Consider the following 19,871-nt stretch of genomic DNA (forward strand, 5'->3'; position numbering starts at 1 on the left):
CACATGCAAGCGCACACAAACATATATGTACAGTATGTATACCCCGCCTTCCACCCCAGGCATAGGCTATATATATATATATATATATATATATATATATATATATATATATATATATATATATATACTGTATACATACCTGCCAACTTTTGAAATCAGAAAAACCTAGTAGCCAGGGTCCAGGGGCCGCAGGCCCTGGTAGGTCCAGGACAAAGTCCTGGTGGGGGGTTCCTTCGCCCCCCGACGCAAAATGATTATTAGCATTCAGACAGGTTAAAATGTTGCTAAAACCATCACTTTTCTATCAGTCACAGTGACTTTTCAAAACAAAAATATTACAGCAAAAATCATATGGGTTGATTGACATGTTTATTCTGTAAGCTAACTTCAATAGTTTGAAATTATTTTGACAGTTAATGCCAGTTATCCTGTCAACCTTTCACAAGACTTCAATTTGTTAATTGAAAGTATAAACAGTATAAACACTTTTTACAGTAAACAAATGGTAAAACAGTACTAAACAATTCCATTAAAAAAAAATTGGTGTCATTATTAACTTTCTGTCCAAGCTTGTATAATCTACTGCCTTGTTCAATTGTAAAAAATATTCTGTGCCTAAAATTCACATTTCTATCACAATTATCATACTGTAAACATGGTAAGCTAACTTCATTAAAATTAATAGTCCTGTCAATAGCATGGAATTACAATTCAAATGTAGTTTTTTTGTAAACCTTTCAAAAGAATTCAAAATATGAAAAATTAATGAAAATTAATTTAAGCCATCAGACACTTGAAAAGTGGCACATCACATCTCTAATGTAATCATTTTAACTTTTCAACAGAAATAGCACTGCAAAAATATTAAGGACATACTTCTGTATTTTGGTAGTTATGCTGTCAACATTTAACAAGATTTCTTCGACTTGGACTTGAAAGCATAAATAGTATAAACACTTTTAACAGTATAACAGTACTAAACAATTCCAATAGATAACATTGGTGTCAATACCTTTTTGTTTGCTCAATTATTGCCTCCGTAAATAAAACTTTGGCATTTATCACATCCAAAGAATCTGTTTGGGCGATGAAAAACGTTGAACGTTTTCCGCTTGTATCGCTAGCAACGGCATTAGACTTGTGTTTTTTTGTCCCAACGTGGTCTTTTACATCGCTAATTCCTCCGTGTCCGATCGAAACATCTTGTCTGCACAAGGTGCAATTCGCGTAGTTTTCACCCTTTTTGGAACGGATAATTATTCCCGGATAGGCTTTTGAATATTCTTCACGGAATGACTGCAGTTTCCTTTTCGGTTTAAGACTCGTATGCGATTTTTCTCCGGCTGATTCCATGATCGTTCGCTTGTTTGGAAACAATGGCAACTGGTGCCTCGGGCTTGGCAGTGGTGCTATAAATAGCCTCGCGCATGGCATTCGGAATGGCTCAATAGGAAGTTACGGGAAGCACTGGTAGGGCTGGGCGATATGACTAAAAAATGTATCACGATATAAGTGTTTCATATCAGTCGATATCGATAATTATTGATTAAAAAAAAAAATTCTAAATAAAGACCAGGAGAAAAAAGGCTGAATTTAAATACTTTTATTTTAAATATAAGTAGGTAGCATGTCCTTCGCTAATTGATCCACCACTGCATCCGTTATTTCTTTATAACGTTTTGAATTTTTGTCATATGGCACTGCTGCCGAGTATCTCTCGATGGTGGTCTGTTGTTGCCGCTTCGGTGCTGTTCCACTTGCACCGGCTGATATAGATGGTTGTGGTTGTTTGTTACTGCTGTACTCCAGCGGGTGAGAGCGGCTCAGGTGGTAAAATAAGTTTGTCGTGTCCCCAGACTTGGTCGGGACGACGACCTTGCAAAGTTTGCAGACAGTATTACTCTGATTCGTATCGGACTTAAAAAATCCAAAATACTGCCAAACTGGTGACGTGACGTTTCCTTTTTTATTTACAATTTCCTCTCGTGCCGCCGCACTCATATTCCCGTTTTGTTTCACTCCTCGTCGTCAGCTCGCCGTTGTTGCTTTTTTTTTCTTTTTTTTCCTGTTAGCATTTCCCAGAATGCCTTGCGGTTCAGGCTCGGCCGTGATAGGTTGAGAGGCCAAAGCCCTTCCTCTGCCTACACCCCCCAGAATGCCGTGCGGTTCCGGCTCGGCATTTCTTCCTATTTTTTCTAACAGAACTCAGTGAAATTATCGAACGTTCTATCGACCCCATTTTCTATTGATATTGATCACATGTCTATCGCGATATATATTGTTATTGTTTTATCGCCCAGCCCTAGGAAGCAGTGTCGATTGTCATTGTTGTTACGCGATTTCGTGAATAAAACTTAAAAAAAAATAAAAAAAATTTTATGAATGAAAAACCGTATTTTTTATCACTGCAACCGTAACCCGGAATAGGTTGATGAAAACCGTACTAATTACGGGAAAACCGGAGTAGTTGGCAGGTATGTGTATATATATATATATATATATATATATATATATATACCGTACATACATACATACATACATCCATTTTCTACCGCTTATTCCCTTTGGGGTCGCGGGGGGCGCTGGAGCCTATCTCAGCTACAATCGGGCGGAAGGCGGGGTACACCCTGGACAAGTCGCCACCTCATCGCAGGGCCAACACAGATAGACAGACAACATTCACACTTACATCCACACACTAGGGCCAATTTAGTGTTGCCAATCAACTTATCCCCATATATATATATATATATATATATATATATATATATATATATATATATATATATATATATATATATATATATATATATATATATACCAACCCTTTATTGTACAAACTTTTCGATTTACAAACCACAGGCCGAATGCAAACATGCTTTGTTGTACAAACCTTGTCTCAAGAATACAAACATGTCATCCACTTATTGTGTGCCTGCAGCACATCAATTGTGACGGGGCTGATCGAGCTCCATGATCATGGCCACTGTGCTAATTTCTACTCTGTGTGCTTTTTATGTGTTTTTTTCTGCATTTTTGTAGTTTTGCTTGCTCAGTACGGGTCCAAAGAAAGTGATGGACAAGCGATGTGTGGTTTGAAACATTCAGGAAGTAACCTATACATTGTTGATGCTGCCTCCCGTCCTTCTACTGCATGCCAAGAAGATTAACCGACAAGATAAGGTGAATTTAATTTTTTATTACTAATAATTGTAGAGACCTGCCTGTTAATAGGCCTGGGCCGATATTCAATAAGTCAATTAACCGATGATAAATGAAAAGTAAAGTTGATAAGTTTTCCAGCGTCTATAAATCGCCATGTGCATGCTGCAAGAGCATTGACGCTTTTCGTAGCTTTTTGCAACGATGCACGTTTGTACCACAGCGGAATGAAAAGAATGGGGTGAATTATCTTGTCTTCACCAAGTGTTAGGGTTGGGAATCGAAAACCGGTTCTATATAATTATCTGTGTATCAATTCCAAGAAATTGATACACAGATAATTATAAGGCTGCGAGTTCATCTAAAGAAGGACATGCGAGCAATATGCTGAAACATTTGAACAGACAGCATGCAATAATTATAACTGAAAGTCGCGTTTTGAACCGCTCCGATGTCATCCTAGCAGCAGTAACGCTAGCACGTCATCTGAATACAACAGGTCCTAACTAACGCCTCCTTTCATGTTAGCGCTATTATTTGTTCAATTGAAATGAATGCCTACTCTTTTATATGAGCATGACAAGAAACAGATTCTGACTGGCTGTACTCGCCCCAGTTCACGTCTGCCGCTAGACGAATGTCACTGAGCAGCGACTAAGTTTGTGGTCAGAAGTTTGCATTTTCGGTAGGTGAATGTTCAATTGTAGTCAGAGAAAAGTTGCATGTTTTCCTTCAACCAGGTTTTCTCTCAGTCATATTATACAGGTGAAAGTCAAAAAATTAGAATATGGTGTAAAAGTCCATTTATGTCTGCAATTAACTTCAAACGTGAAACTAATCTGTGATAATAACTCATTACATGCCAAGTGAGATATGTCAAGCCTTTATTTGTTATAATTTTCATCATCATGGCTTACAGTTTTTGAAACCTTACATTTTCTGAGATTTTCAATTCAAAGTTTCCATGTAATAAATTAATATCACATGTTACTAAATGTTACGTTTTTGTGTAATGTGCACATACTTAAATTCCACAGAAGAATATTAATTAAATATTATGATTCACAAAAAGGTAATTTTTTTTCTTCTATATTATGTATGTGCCTCTTAAGACCTCATTGTAGGCTTTGTAAGGCCATGTTACCTCTAAACTAAATTGATGCTAATCCACCTTTTTTCTCTCTTTTTTCCCAAATAAAAATGGCTAAGAGAACTGTTGAAAAACCGGATCAATAAGCAGAATCGAAAGTGGAATCGTAACCGGAAAAATCTTATCAATTTGTATCCCTACATCCCTACGGGTCCGGTGTCCCGCAAGCATCACACAGTGCAACTAATTAGCATGTAGCAGCTAACATGGACCAAATGGTCACAAAACCAAATTCCACCGCACCAATGTGGGAATATTTCAGATTAAACCTTTGGAACAATATGAGCCTATCAACAGCAGGAAGCTGTTGACAGGCCCACTTAAAACACATCAACCACCCCACAGTCCACACTCACTTCGCGTTTGGGGAACAAGACAGGTCAGCGTAAACAAAGCAGTGCAAAATGGTGTGCGCTCACAGAAAATGTGGCTAAATACATCGCCAAAGACATGCTGCCATTTATTATTGTTATAAAAATAGCAGTTTTTGAAAGTGCAGTCATGTGGTCATGTCATTTTGGTTGTTCCTTACTCGGAATCTGCCAAACTTAATTTAGTGTCTGGGAGAAGACAGACACTAGAGTTGAATACATCTGTTTAAACTTTAGTGTTCATATTGTTAATTTGAACTTTTGTTTTGTTTTGTTTTGTTGAACTTTTCCTAACTTGATTGTCAGTTAAGTACCGGTAATGTACAACTCAACCTCTGCCTACATGTTCAATATTTAAGTGCAACTTTGTTTGTCAATACTTTAGTTACTTTAGTTATTGTTATGGTTGTGTAAATTTGAGGCCCCCCAATCCCCTCCTTAAGATATTTTATTGCTTTTGGTTGTAATTTTTATATTTTTATAAGTGCAAAATTTAGATATTATATTAGATAATATTTTAGTGTTATTTGTTTGTTTTAATTAACTTGGAGATTTACACATTTTCATTCCACTTACAATGTTAAAATACACAAGAAATACAAGTTTATTTAATTTGAAAGGATATACATGCATTATTATTATGTATTATCATTACATCAATGGTTAATTTGGTCTCATAAAAATAAGGGCGATAATATCGTTGATCGGCCATAATTCGTAGGTCAATATATTCCATCCATCCATCCATTTTCTACCGCTTATTCCCTTTTGGGGTCCCAGGGGGCTCTGGAGCCTATCTCAGCTACAATCGGGCGGAAGGCGGTGTACACCCTGGACAAGTCGCCACCTCATCGCAGGGCCAACACAGATAAACAGACAACATTCACACTCACATTCACACACTAGGGCCAATTTAGTGTTGCCAATCAACCTATCTCCAGGTGCATGTTTTTTTTTTTGGAAGTGGGAGGAAGCCGGAGTACCCGGAGGGAACCCACGCAGTCACGGGGAGAACATTCAAACTCCACACAGAAAGATCCCGAGCCCGGGATTGAACCCAAGACTACTCAGGACCTTCGTATTGTGAGGCAGATGCACTAACTATATTGTCAAGCATAATGTGTTATCAGTCCAGGCCTACCTGTTAAAATTAGGGAGTTTTGTGATTTCAAACTATTTTGGCTTACTTATTAAATGGAAAGTTGATCAATCACCCCCTTGTTATGTTTGTTTGATATGTAGAACTATGTAGAGCTTTATATTGCTTTGAAAGTGTACTAAATTTGACTGAAATACGGACTGTTCAAGAACCAATTAACGTTGTAAATAAAGGTTTGCGCATGATTGGATCTTCCAACAGCCTGATTGCGTTCTAACATTAATATTCTTAACTACTTAACCAATGCACAACCATTAAGTTTTTTGATGACGCAACCTGCTGTTACGTAATAGCTAGTCAAAACTCCCAGTTAATTACGCTATTAAATAAAGTAAACACGAAAAAAACCTGTAAATAAGCAGCTGACGCAATAAACTGGGTGGGGTCAAAAGTCACTGGGAGAAGACATCAAAAGAGGCATGAGAAGTAAACAAAGCAGGCAGAGACTGTGGCGATAAGGAGCGTGAGTGGGCAAGAAAGTGCAAAAGGGACACTTTGTAGGAGAGAGCGAGCTCAAAGAAACGCGGATAGACAAAGAAGTGGAACAAGGGTGGAAGAGATAACCCCATTTGGTGACAGATGCTAGTGTTGGACACCACTTCAGTGGGCCATGTCAAGAAAGCAGGAATGGGAAAAAGAGAGAGTCATACATGGAGATAGCTGTTCTAGAAAAACAACAAAAACACTGGGTTGCTTTTCAGGAAACCTGCAGAGTCTGTGGCAGAGAGCTGATAAAATATGGCGTGCTCTCAAACCTCAAACCATCCACTCCACCCACAGGACTGGGATACTTTCCGAAGCAAAACCTGTCTCTGAACAAGCCAAGCAGCTAACAAACCATTAGTGTACATGCTTGTCTAAAATGATAATCTTGAAAGAATTAGCTTTCCTGTTTAATTCCTGGCAACATTTATTAAACTTGCAGATCTCAAAACTTAAAGTGCTACGACTCTTGACAGAGTAAAGTATATATTAAACAAATGATTTGTGTATTACCGACTGTGGTTGTTATCTTTCCTTTACATCTAGGATATTGAGGCATAATGTAATGTTACTACTACCTACATAGACACACCCAACCAGCTCATATCAGAGTAGGTTAAGAAGTAATCATTTACAGTTTGACTGCAGGTGGACAAGTTGGATGTTTATTGGTGTCAACCGTGACTCTTTTTTAATCACTTCATAAACTGCTCATTAACCGGAAGAAAACCTGCAATTGGATTCAGGTATGATGGTGCTGAATGGGTGGGACAGCCACATTCCGATTCTCAGGTCAGGGAAGACAGCTTTAAAGGGGTCCTATTATGCAAAACCAAATTGTCTTAGCGGTTGGTAACTGCTTTTGTGTATTTGGGATCCCCACAAGTCCCAAACATCTGAAATCAAACCATGGAGGTATGGCGGAGATATTTATTAAACAATCTTGCCTTCTTCCAAACTTGCTCCAACAAGCCATTTGGAATTAAGACTTTAGTGGCGTATATTGCATTAGTTATGTCAGCAGATACAGTATCTCCACATATAGTAGAGGTTTACCCAAAGAACTTTGCACGAGTCCACCATTTTTATTCAGTTGTAGTCAATAAGTTCCTTATTTTTCTCTATCCTCTTGTCGTGGGGTTGACTGGCTCAAACATGCACATCAGGGTTTCCCCTTGATGTAACTAAACGTGGCACACCGCCACATCAAAATCATACCTGACACACTTTGACAATAAGGGTTTTTGTCATTCTCTCGATGAGCTTCAAGCACACCTATGAAGTGAAAACCATTTCAAGTGACTACCTCTTGAAAAAAATCGAGAGAATGCCAAGAGTGTGCAAAGCAATAATCAGAGCAAAGGGTGGCTATTTTGAAATAACTAGAATATAAAACATGTTTTCAGTTATTTCACCTTTTTTTGTCAAGAACTGTACATAACTCCACATGTGTTCATTCATGGTTTTGATGCCTTCAGTGACAATCTACAATGTAAATAGTCATGAAAATAAAAAAAACGCATTGAATGAGGTGTGTCCAAACTTTTGGCCTGTACTGTGTGTGTGTGTGTGTGTATATATATATATATATATATATATATATATATATATATATATATATATATATATATATATACTGTACATATAGTGTATATATATATACACGTATCAGAATCAGAAAAACATATTTGTAGAATAAACCAACACTGAATACATGCCCCACCCAAGCAGCTCAATCGCTGTGACCACAATCACGAATAAAGATCCTAACTAAGCAATAATTTTTTTGATGACTGTTACATTTAGTTTTTGTATTTAACTTTTTATATTACTGTATTTTATGTATGTAATTTCTTCTGTGTATGTGCTTCATGTTGTAAAGAAACACAAAAAAGGTAAGATCAAATTATTTTCATCTAAACTTGGCATGCACATAATATCACTGTCATGCAGTGACATACAGTAAATGCAGCTTTTTTATGCAGAGTTTGAATTGATCAGCGAGTATGCAGTTGTACCTCATATTTTGACCGGGTAATTCTAAATAAAGTTTATGAAGTTGTTATTTTTAATCGAAATCAAAATATATATTCAAACTATTTTATTATTTTAACTAAATTATAAAACTTAGCTAGGGGCGTAGTTTCATTTGCATAAAAGTGCTTATAGAGCAAAATTTACACCAAAGCATATCCAATACATAATATCTGGACCACAAAAATGTGGTAAAAGCAGATTATAATCAGTATAGGTCCCCTTTATTGTTGCTAATCCTCCAATAAATGTATTGTTGCTGAAAGTGGGAAATAAAGTTAACAAATTGAGAAAAAGCTGACTTACTTGCATCGCTTTCCTCCAAGAAATACTGTAGAGTAATTTGGACCTTTCCAGAAGGCATCAAGTCCAACCAGAACTCAGCGCGACCATTGTTCTTGGACATTTTACATCGTTCTGCTAATGAAGCCACGGTAACTGTAGCATTGGCCAATGGCGCCCCTGCACTTTGCATCAGGAGCACTTCTAGGACACGCCCCTCATGAATATGAGCATCAAAAGTGGTCTTCCAGGATGGATACAATGTGGGCTTCCGCTGAACAAATGTTTTTCCTCGCTCTGTCAAAAAAGACTGGATTTAATTTGGAAAAACAAGACCAATGAAATGCAGAACATATAGATCTACAGTAGTGCTGTGCAATATAGATGCAAATATACCGGTATATACCCATATAGGTTATTTTATATCCTGATAACGATATATATCCCAATATAGTAAAATTACCGTATTTTCCGCACTATATGGCGCACCGGATTATAAGGCGCACCTATAATGAATGGCATATTTCAAAACTTTGTTCATATATAAGGCGCACCGGATTATAAGGCGCATAGAATAGACGCTACAGTAGAGGCTGGAGTTACGTTATGCATCCATTAGATAGAGCTGCGCTAAAGGGCATGTCAACAAAACAGTCAGATAGGTCAGTCAAACTTTACTAATAGATTACAAACCAGCGTTCTGACAACTCTGTTCACTCCCAAAATGAATAAACAGCGGTTTTATTATTTTCCCCGAGGTAAAGTCAGTGTTTTGTTTATCTTTTAACAACAGCAAGGTATAACATGTAGTGCAACATTTATATCACACAGTGGAGGGGAACTTTTCCCTGATTCAATAAACACGTAAAAAACAGTGATACTGTTACGGTAAATCAAACTTTAGTGCAATCACGATATAGTAACACTCGAAATAGTGCAGAGCAATAACAATATCAATAACTCAACGTTGCTCAAACGTTAATGTCACAGAACACAACACAAAAAATAAACATGTAAAGCTCACTTTATGAAGTTATTCCTCATTCTGTCATGTCTGTGTTGATCATGTTTTTGTTTGGCCATATGCTGTTTGTTTTTTGGACACTTTCCTAGTTCCTGGTTGTTCACTCCCTTGTTTTGTTTCCATAGCAGCCCATTAGTTTTCACCTGTCATGTCACGCACCTGTTTCACGTTTTGAGTCACGCACCTGTTGTTAATCATGTCTGTGTTATTTAAGCTTTTCATTTTCTGTTTGTCAGCCTGGCGACATCCACATTTATGCTCTGCACATTCCTGACACTTTGTTTCATGTCCATTGTTCATGCTGCTCCTTTAGTCCATGCCAAGTAAGTTTTTGTTTATTAATGACACAGTTAGTGTTTTGGTTTCGTTGTTCATAGTTTCTGCCTTTGTGCAAGTTTTGTGTTTATAGCCAAGTTTTGTACCTCCACTGTGGGCGCCTTTTGTTTGTTCCTTTTTTTTGAGTGTTAATATTAAATCATGTATCCACCTCCAAGCCATGTCCGGTCCAAATCATTTGCACCTCGGGAGAACAAACCACGCCATAGTTCAAGTTATGACACATTCACAAATCCCTCGAATTCTTCTTCTTCAGTGTCTGAATTAAACAGTTGGGCGACTACGGCATCCAACTCGTCGAAGTCGTCATTAATCGAGTCAGTGTCATTTAAACTTTGCGTCGTAAGCGTGTCTCTTAATAGGAGCCATTTTTGGGTCTTTACATAAAGTTTAGGACGGTAAGCAGACGTAGAAGGGGGAAAATGAAGTCGGCGTAGTTACCGTAGTTGCGAGACCTGTTGTGGCTCAATATTCTATATATAAGGCGCACCGGATTATAAGGCGCACTGGCAGCTTTTGAGGAAATTGGAGGTTTTTAGGTGTGCCTTATAGTGCGGAAAATACGGTATATATTTGTATACGGTATTGACATAAAAATGCTAAGTAGCAGTGCTGCTGCAGTTACATTGTACGGCAGACATTTTTCTTTTGTGATACGATATACATCGTAATATACACGACACTAATCTACAGTATACTGTATTATGTACAAGAAGAGCTTTTCCCAAGAAAACCAGTTCTCTGTAATTGTTATGAGAGAGAAGAAGACAAAAGGTTTTATTTTTTGCATTTTAACTTATAAAAAATCAGCTAATTCTTGGTGGCAATACAGCTCATGCGAGCATACAATTCTACCTCTAAATCACTTTAAAAATGCGTTCAAAAAACGTCAACAATACTTAATTCCGTAACCTGTATAATAACCAAGCTCATTTGTCCAAAAAATTGTTTTCTTCGATGTCTACTACAAAGTCTGCAATGATTACAAAACACACTCGTGTTTGTTTACGGAAATAGAACACAGTTGTTGCTAGAAGTCGGAAGTGCACTGCTATGGAAACAGAAATCAATGATTAAATTGACCAAAATATGGTAAATATTGTCCATATTACATATTGTTATGATATGTTGCTATATCATATATAGACTTGCAGTGTATTTATAAAAATGTTGATGGAGGGTTTTGAAGTTGTTTTAGAGGGCTTTGAAGGCTACAACGGTGACTCCCATTTGCAGCAACTTTCAAGCGTTTATCATCTTTAAAATAAAACATTTTAAAATGTGTTCTTGTCTTTCATAATGATTGTAAACGAAAGGCAAATTCCAAAAAAAGAGCAGTTCCCCTTTAAATAGTTGTAATTGCGTACAATGTACGATCAGCCCAACAACTCCAAAACAACCATTTTCATTTTTTTGATTTTTTTTTTTAAATGGGAGATAAAATGATAGTAAGTCGAGAACATTTTAGGATCACACACAAGATCCATAACAGAATTGGGGGAAGCACTGAGCCCAATTACTGTTGCTCTTTTGGCTATTGTTGATCAGGGAACAAACATAATGTATGCATTTGCTGTACACACCTGTGCTGACAGGCTCCTTCACCTTGATGGCACAAATAAGGGGTTCAGACCCAGGAGGCAGAGCACCTGCATCATAAGCTTTAAAGGCGATGCGCAGGAAGGGTGCCATGGCAACAGCTCACCTCCGCCTCCTAGAATAAAACAAAATTGACAATTAGTTTTGGAAGACAAATGTTTACAAAGACAAAGACAAAAGTCGATCCAAACATTTCAATACTTTAAGAAAACATTTATTTTTTTAATTTCAGGCATTTTGATGCACTTCAAATTCATATTACAGACTAAAAAACTGTTACTAATATTGATTTTTTTTCTTTCATGTTAATAAGGATATAGAGTAATGCAGAGGTGTATTTAAAACAATTTTATAGACAAATGGTGCAAAATGCAAATACAAAATGTTTTTGTCTTCCTAAGGAGGGTGTAACAGAACCTCTTTGAGAGGCACAGATTGAACAGAAAAAAGGAAGATGGCAAAGTGTTGTCAGATAGAAACCAAAGAGGAAGTAGATTTAGTAGAAGTTTCCATCCTATTACATTATTTTGGAAACTACGTTTTAGTTATGTGGGAAATATATACGAGTAAAAATCCCATGATGAACACAGCAACAAAATGTCAGAAAGACAAAGTAGTGACAAGTTACTTTCACTTTGCAAAATATGTATTTTTTCCTATGAGTTTATTTTCAAATAAAATACCTTGCATTGTAATTTTAGTACAATTTGTTCTATTTATTCTAATTACATTTTGTCAACTTGAAATCATTAAATTAAAAACGAGGCAGACGTACAACGTTTTAAGCAGCAATTAAAAGTGCTGTATTGCATATATGTATATATATCCTAAAGGAATGCAATTAACGATTGTTTTAATAGTCGACTAGTCAAACGATTATTGCTTATGATCTGCTGTACATGGTTGAGTTTGATGTTGAGCCTGTGACTTGATTTTAACTCCTGGCTTGATTTCAAGACCTAATATAGTAAATCCAATTGTAACAAAATAAACAGAAATGACTAATACATTACTGGTTTTAATTTATTCTACAAATTATACAATCATAGTGAAAAATAAATCAACAGACTTAATGTCCAATATGTCCTGTTAATATTTATGGTTATTTAGCTCTTATTATTTACCTAAATAAATACAAATGCAAACATGAACATTCCTGGCGGTCTATCAAATATAATGTTATTAAGCAACTAGTAGACAATAACAAAACTTTGTTGATTAATTTTTATAAATACCGAAAGCGACAACCGGTAAGAAATGAATGGATGGTTGTTGTTGATTATGTTGAATAATCGTTGCAGGCCTAATATGCTCATATATTAAATACATATTAGACTAGGGCTGCAACTAACAACTATTTTAATAGTCGACTAGTCATCGACTATCTTAACGATTAGTCGACTAGTCGCATTATAAAGCGTACACATATTAAGCGCCTTAATTTAGCCATTAACTTTTGAATTCAGTTTGAGATATTTTTAGAGATGGGTTTACTAACAAATTGGACTAATTTGTTCATAAATATGTATTTATACTGTAACTATGCTGCACATTAGGCTGTATTTAAAAAAAAACAACTATTAAACATTTGTCCATTTAAAAGTAAGGTGCAAAATAAAACAAGTATGTTTTTATGAAAAAACAAAAGGACAGTTACAATAGCAATAACAACAAACCTCGCCCTAATCTCGTTGTAACCCACCAGTACAATCAATGACAATAAGGGTGAATCTGAAAAAAACAAAACTAACTTACGCAAAAAAGAGACAAGCATTTTGTGATGATTTGTTTAAAAAGCTGCACACTGATATATTATTGATTATTGATTAACTTCTGGTATTTTAGCACTCTAATAGACTCAATGCAAATAATTATATCATTGATTAATTCTTAACATTTTAGCTATTTAATAGATTAATTGTATGTTTAATTGTATGATAACTGTTTAGTGTCGGTGTGTCTGTGTGTGTGTGTGTGTGTGTGTGAGAGATTGCGTTTCTCTTGTGCCTTTTTTCATTGCATTGCAAATTGACGCTGCTTTAAAAAGTACTTGAATTGATTTAGACAGTGTTGAGCTGGCGTACTGTGGCTAAAATTATGTTTAATTTATTTTCCACACAACTTCACTTCACACTTGTTAGCTAGCTAGCAAGGTACAAGCTAACAGTCTTACCGGGTTGAGACTACATCCTCCAGATGTCCGACATTCCCCCGCTTTTAATGCACCCGTATCACAGATATAGTGTCGTAAAAACAAAATATACTTAGCAAAATGAGCAAGCCAATCACATTTTTAAAAAGAACAGGAAAAAATTATTCCCACAATTTACATGTTTTCTGTCATGATCTGTCACATCAGATCGTGCCATGTTTTGAGTTTAGTGTCTTAGTTCCGGTTTAGCGCTCTTATTTCGGTTTTTCTTCCTGTTTTGTTTGTGTATCCATGCAAGCAGCTTTACTCCCACCTCTGAGTGTCATTTTCTCCTCGCAGCTGTTTTAATTTTGTAATTACGACTATTTAAGTTGCTGCTAGCCTTTGTTGGGACTTAGTGAATGTTTATTCATGTGGATGCTTGTCCTGTCGCACTTTTCTGCGCTCAAGTCTTTGCTGTGCTCCAGCATTCCGTTTTGTTGTTTTATAGCATGTAAGTTTTAGTTTCGTTTTGCATAGCCTTCACTATGCTTTGGTGCCTTTCCAAGCGGCACTTGTCTTGTGTTTATTTTTGTTCACTGGATTAAATAAATTTTACCTGCAAACTATCTTCCTCTGTTTCATTTTCACCAGGGATGTTGATGTGAGTGGCGGTGCTGAGTCATGTCCTTCGGAAAAATATGAGCAATGACGTCACGACTATGCGGACTAATATTATTGTCGGCGACAAATTTTATTGACATTTGTCAACAATGTCGACGAATGGTTGCACCCCTATATTAGACTATGATAATCTTTCACGTCGCGTTTCAAAAGGGAAAGTAACCCACAATTAAAGACACCTACTGACAAGATAAGTACAAAGGTCTGGTTTGAGCTGGTTTATTTGATAATGTTCCAACATATTTGTAGAGCTAAGCATGAAAATAAACACAATATTTATACAAATATATATATATATATATATTAATACATTATCTAAAGTGATTGCGGAACATATTAGCAGGCAGCTTTGAGCAAAAGAAAAGTACCAGTGTCAAACGACAAGTTAAATCAAGGCCACGGTGATGTTGTCAGCTTGGAGATAACGAGGGGAAAAAAAACAGACCGTAATCTTTAAATCTAGAAAAACTTGAAAATCAAGCGCTCTTTGCGTGCTGGAAACCCCCCCAGCTTTGTGGGGATTTACAAGCTCCATTGCAAAACAAAACAAGCATTTACAGAATATTTACAGATTACACAACAGTCTTTGTTACAGACTTTATAAAATGTAATGTACACACTCAGAGTGACACACACCTCTGTTGTCGTGTTGACAAACCCCCGTCACTCCTAAACACACATGCACGTCACACTTTAACCATGTTTATTACATAAACATATAATAATATAGTATAATGACGATAACTCTAAACACTACACAAACACAAGCTAGTGTCAATTCTACCTAAAAATGGGCTTTATATGAGTATATGCAATTGAGGAAGGGGTGGGATGGGAAAAGAGCAGTAGTGAACAAAATAAACATTTCCAGTTTACATTCAGGAAGCTGGGCTGGTGGACACAAGACGAAAGAAAACTTAGAATCAGAACAGTGTGTGTGTACGTATGTGTGTGTGTGTGTGTGTGTTCCACGAGTACATAAGGAACAGTACACTGAACTCAACATAATGACGACCGGAATTAGGATATGAATAACTCAAGAGTATAAAGTTTTTGTCTTTTTAAATCCTTTTGATGGGTTAAACAACATGACAGCAGACTTCCAGCATATGTAATAAATGAAGACATAACTAAGTTAAAACATAAATTCTATTCCACAGATGTTATTAAGGAACAGGCAGTTTTAAAAGGTCACGCCAGCTGATGAGACACATGCAAGTCTTCAACTGGAAAAGAAGTGTTAAACAAGCTGGTCGAACAGGTCAGTGTCAGGTGCACATTTGCTTGGGACCATCACACTCAGTATCACATACAAAGTATTCTTCACAAATGCAGAAATTACAGTATTGTGGTTTTCTTTTGTGCCAAAAGCACTTTAAATCAAGTCGACAAAAAAGCGGTAAAGCTGAAGCAGATTGTTAGAGCGAGTAAACCCGCATTAGAAATGTCAGCAAAATGACATTCAATGTAATGACTCAAAATAACAATAAATCTACAGTTGGGCTTAAAAATGAATTAGATGATTAACTGATCGCTGAGAATTTGGTCATGTGTGTGGAAATGATTGGCGATAAATTGTGTATTGAAGAAATGGAGGAAAAATGGAGTGCCCTACTTGGTTAAAATCGGTAGACTACTTTGTGACCAGGGCAGCAGCTATCAATTATTTTAGTAATAGAGTAATCTATCGATTAGTTTCGAATAAAACAAAGATTATTATGGGGGAAATAGTTGAAATAAACAACAACATTTCTGCTTGCCATAAACTTGAATATTTTCCCTAATAAATGTACATCATCAACATTTAAATTGCACATTAAACATGTGGGCATTAATCATTATTTAAAAAAAAAAAAACACTCTGCTGTTTGCACTCACACACCACCGCTCTCATGTGTGCTTTATTGCGGCGTCTGTTTGTATGTCCGTGTATTTAAATTTCCGGGCACTCCATGCGGTCTGGACATTTTTTTTAATCAATTTCTATTAGTTACACTTAAACTAATAATCGAAGCAACATAATATAAGTCAAATATTTTTTCTAATTCAAATAATCAATTAAAATCCTATATAGAACATGGCATTCAGCTATTGGAAGCTAAGCTACTGTCCATCCATAAAGAAATCCACTATATATATATATATCTACTACTACTACTACTACAGTACCAGCAAAAAGATTCTGCTCAATGCAGCACTGGCTTACAAAGAGAAGTTCAGAACATTCATACCGCACCGTTGAAAGTAATAATGAATAGATTTTCAGTAACAATATCTCCAGGAAATTTAGTCAAACACCTCTGAAAAAGTTGTACAGTGTAAATGAACACTGGGCACTGTGCAGCACTATAAACTGCGTAACGGACTCTCCAACAGATATTCTTAAACATTATTGTTCAAAAAAAAAAAACTATGTTAAAAAGTTGGTAATTAATACCTGTGGGGGTAAGGTTATTTGGCTGTTAATATGAACTGTTCTCAAATATAAATTCAATGCTGCAAAAAAAAAACAGAATTATGAAAAAGACAAATGTCCAAATATTGTACTTATGACTAGAGATGTCCGATATCATCTCCCTGCCGATATTATCGGCCGATAAATGCTTTAAAATGTAATAACAGAAATTATCGGTATCAGTTTTTTTATTATCGGTATCGTTTTTTTTTATTTTTTATTAAATCAACATAAAAAACACTTACAATTAGTGCACCAACCCAAAAAACCTCCCTCCCCCATTTACACTCATTCACACAAAAGAGTTGTTTCTTTCTGTTATTAATATTCTGGTTCCTACATTGTATATCAATATATATCAATACAGTCTGCAAGGGATACAGTCCGTAAGCACACATGATTGTGCGTGCTGCTGGTCCACTAATAGTACTAACCTTTACAGTAAATTTTACTCATTTTCATTAATTACTAGTTTCTATGTAACTGTTTTTATATTGTTTTAATTTCTTTTTTATTCAAGAAAATGTTTTTAATTATTTATCTTATTTTATTTTATTATTATTTTTAAAAAGGACCTTATCTTCAACATACCTGGTTGTCCAAATTAGGCATAATAATGTGTTAATTCCACGACTGTATATATCGGTATCGGTTGATATCGGTATCGGTAATTAAGAGTTAGACAATATCGGAATATCGGATATCGGCAAAAAAGCCATTATCGGACATCCCTACTTATGACCATTATGAATGTTATACGTCACACGTGTGCTTGTCCTACTATAGTAGACTCACATGCCCCTTTAATATGCAGCAATAAGCAGAGGTGGGACCAAGTCATTGTTTTGCAAGTCACAAGTAAGTCTCAAGTCTTTGCCCTCAAGTCCGAGTCAAGTCCCGAGTCAAGACAGGCAAGCCCCGAGTCAAGTCCAAAGTCAAGACTGGAAAGTCTCAAGTCAAGTCCTAAGTCCTGCATTTTGAGTTTCGAGTCCTTTCAAGTCCTTTTAACCACAGACTAATATATTAACACAGATTGTGTATGCTTTTCAAACGCTGTATTTATTTATTAAAACAAGTGCATTTTAAATTGCAGGAAAGAAAATTGTGCTGACATTGCACTTTATAATAGCACTATTAACCAGTCATTTTAAACATTAACTCATTCCTTTACAGAACAAACACATTGAAAAATAAAGTGCAAATGTACTTATTTGTACAAAAGTGTTAACATTGAAAAAACATGACATATACATGAACATAACAAAAAAGTTGTACTTTTTATATGTCAGGGCCCTATGCTGCATTGCATCTGCAAAAGACCAAATTAGCCAAGAGTCTGTCAGTCATTTGTGCATGATGGGGGCGTAGTATGATGCCACCATGGCTGAAAACTCGCTCCACTGGAGCACTGGAGGCAGGCACTGCCAAGACTCTCATGGCCACTCGGAACAGTGAAGGAAGAGTCTTCATGTTCAATGCCCAGAACAAAAGGGGGGAGAGAGTTGTTTTGGGTTGGTGCACTACTTGTAAGTGTATCTTGTGTTTTTTATGTTGATTTAATTAAAAAAAGAAAAGAAAAAAAAAAAATTCTTGTGCGGCCCGATACCAATCGATTCACGGACCAGTACCGGGCCGCGGCCCGGTGGTTGGGGACCACTGAGGTAAACAACCAACAGTATGTCAGAAAGCTAGCTAAAACGGTACACATATTCATAATATAGTATACATTTTAACTGACCTTTATTTTACTATTTTTGTCTTTTTTTAGGTGGCTAAAATACGCGGTGCTGCTGACCGCCGTCTAACGTTACGTGTGATATATTGACTAACGTAACCCTGCTTAAAAAAAATCACTGAACAAAAAGTATGAATAAGGTAGTGAACTGCAACAGATTCCCGTGTTTGCAATAACGTTATAACGTTAGCAGTGAGTTTACAGCCTCACTGATTTGACTACACAGCAAATAAAAGTCACGTTACTTAGCCAATAAACGTCATCTTACATTCAAAACTTACCGTTCTTTGTGCAACTTCAAATGCCGGACGAAGTTGGAAGTTGTTGCCTCTCCATCAGTAATTTTCGAACCGCATGTGTTGCATACTGCAAACCGTTTTGTGTTGACCACCTCGTAATTTTTATACCCAAACAAAATTATTTTAGGTATCATTTTTTGTTCACTGGCGTGTGGTTTGGACATGTCTTCTTCGTTGGTTGTCCTGCAATTTGATTGGATGAATGCTGTGTGATGAAAACAAAGTAGATCTAATTTGATTGGCTGTTGTACTGAGACCACACCAGCTGACACACGCAACGCTGATAGACAAGTACACAATGAAAAATACGGAGCGCTCCCGAATAACGTTTTCATCTTTGGGTTTTGGGGAAAGTAGCAAGTCATGTCAAGTCATGTCAATTCAAAAGGCTCAAGTCCAAGTGAAGTCACAAGTCATTGATGTTAAAGTCTAAGTCGAGTTGCAAGTCTTTTTACATTTTGTCAAGTCGAGTCTAAAGTCATCAAATTCATGACTCGAGTCTGACTCGAGTCCAAGTCATGTGACTCGAGTCCACACCTCTGGCAATAAGCCTCTTTCTCATTTTAGCGTATCGCAAAGGTGGAAATAGCTAAAACAGTAATAGCTTGATGCCATTTGGCAGTTTTGGTTTCACTTACCAGAAGAGGAAGGGAAAGTGTGGGCGAAGAGACTATATTTACTGGAGCAACACCAACTGACACAATTGTAATAAAGCTGTGCTGTTCAAGTCATGCTAGTCAATTATGTTCCTAAAATGAAAAATAACCTGTATGTGTACTGTATGTAAGTGAACCTGTAATTTATGTGTTTAAAACTTCCAGGAAATATATCATACTTTCCAAGTTATAGAGCGCACCTGTTTTTAAGCCACACCCACCTAATTTTTTGATACATTCTATTACCGTATACACACATATTAGAAAAACACCAATCATCCGGGTGTACACATTGAAACAGGCACTGGTGT

At 36.4% G+C, this 19,871-nt stretch overlaps 1 protein-coding gene across 1 annotated transcript in view; it reads right to left on the minus strand.

Annotated features, from left to right (window-relative positions):
* Positions 1–19,871, minus strand: part of prkcdb (protein kinase C, delta b) — a 46,291-nt gene that overhangs the window by 15,545 nt on the left and 10,875 nt on the right. Inside the window, exons 2-3 of the mRNA XM_061923804.2 lie at positions 11,585–11,715; positions 8,666–8,938 (exon numbers count right to left, since the gene is read on the minus strand). Of these exons, the coding sequence (XP_061779788.1) occupies positions 8,666–8,938; positions 11,585–11,693 (382 nt within the window). The 5' untranslated portion in view covers positions 11,694–11,715. The remainder of the gene's footprint in view (positions 1–8,665; positions 8,939–11,584; positions 11,716–19,871) is intronic.

Source organism: Nerophis lumbriciformis, linkage group LG28 (assembly GCF_033978685.3).
Source record: "Nerophis lumbriciformis linkage group LG28, RoL_Nlum_v2.1, whole genome shotgun sequence".
In the NCBI taxonomy this organism is placed as follows: Eukaryota; Metazoa; Chordata; class Actinopteri; order Syngnathiformes; family Syngnathidae; genus Nerophis; species Nerophis lumbriciformis.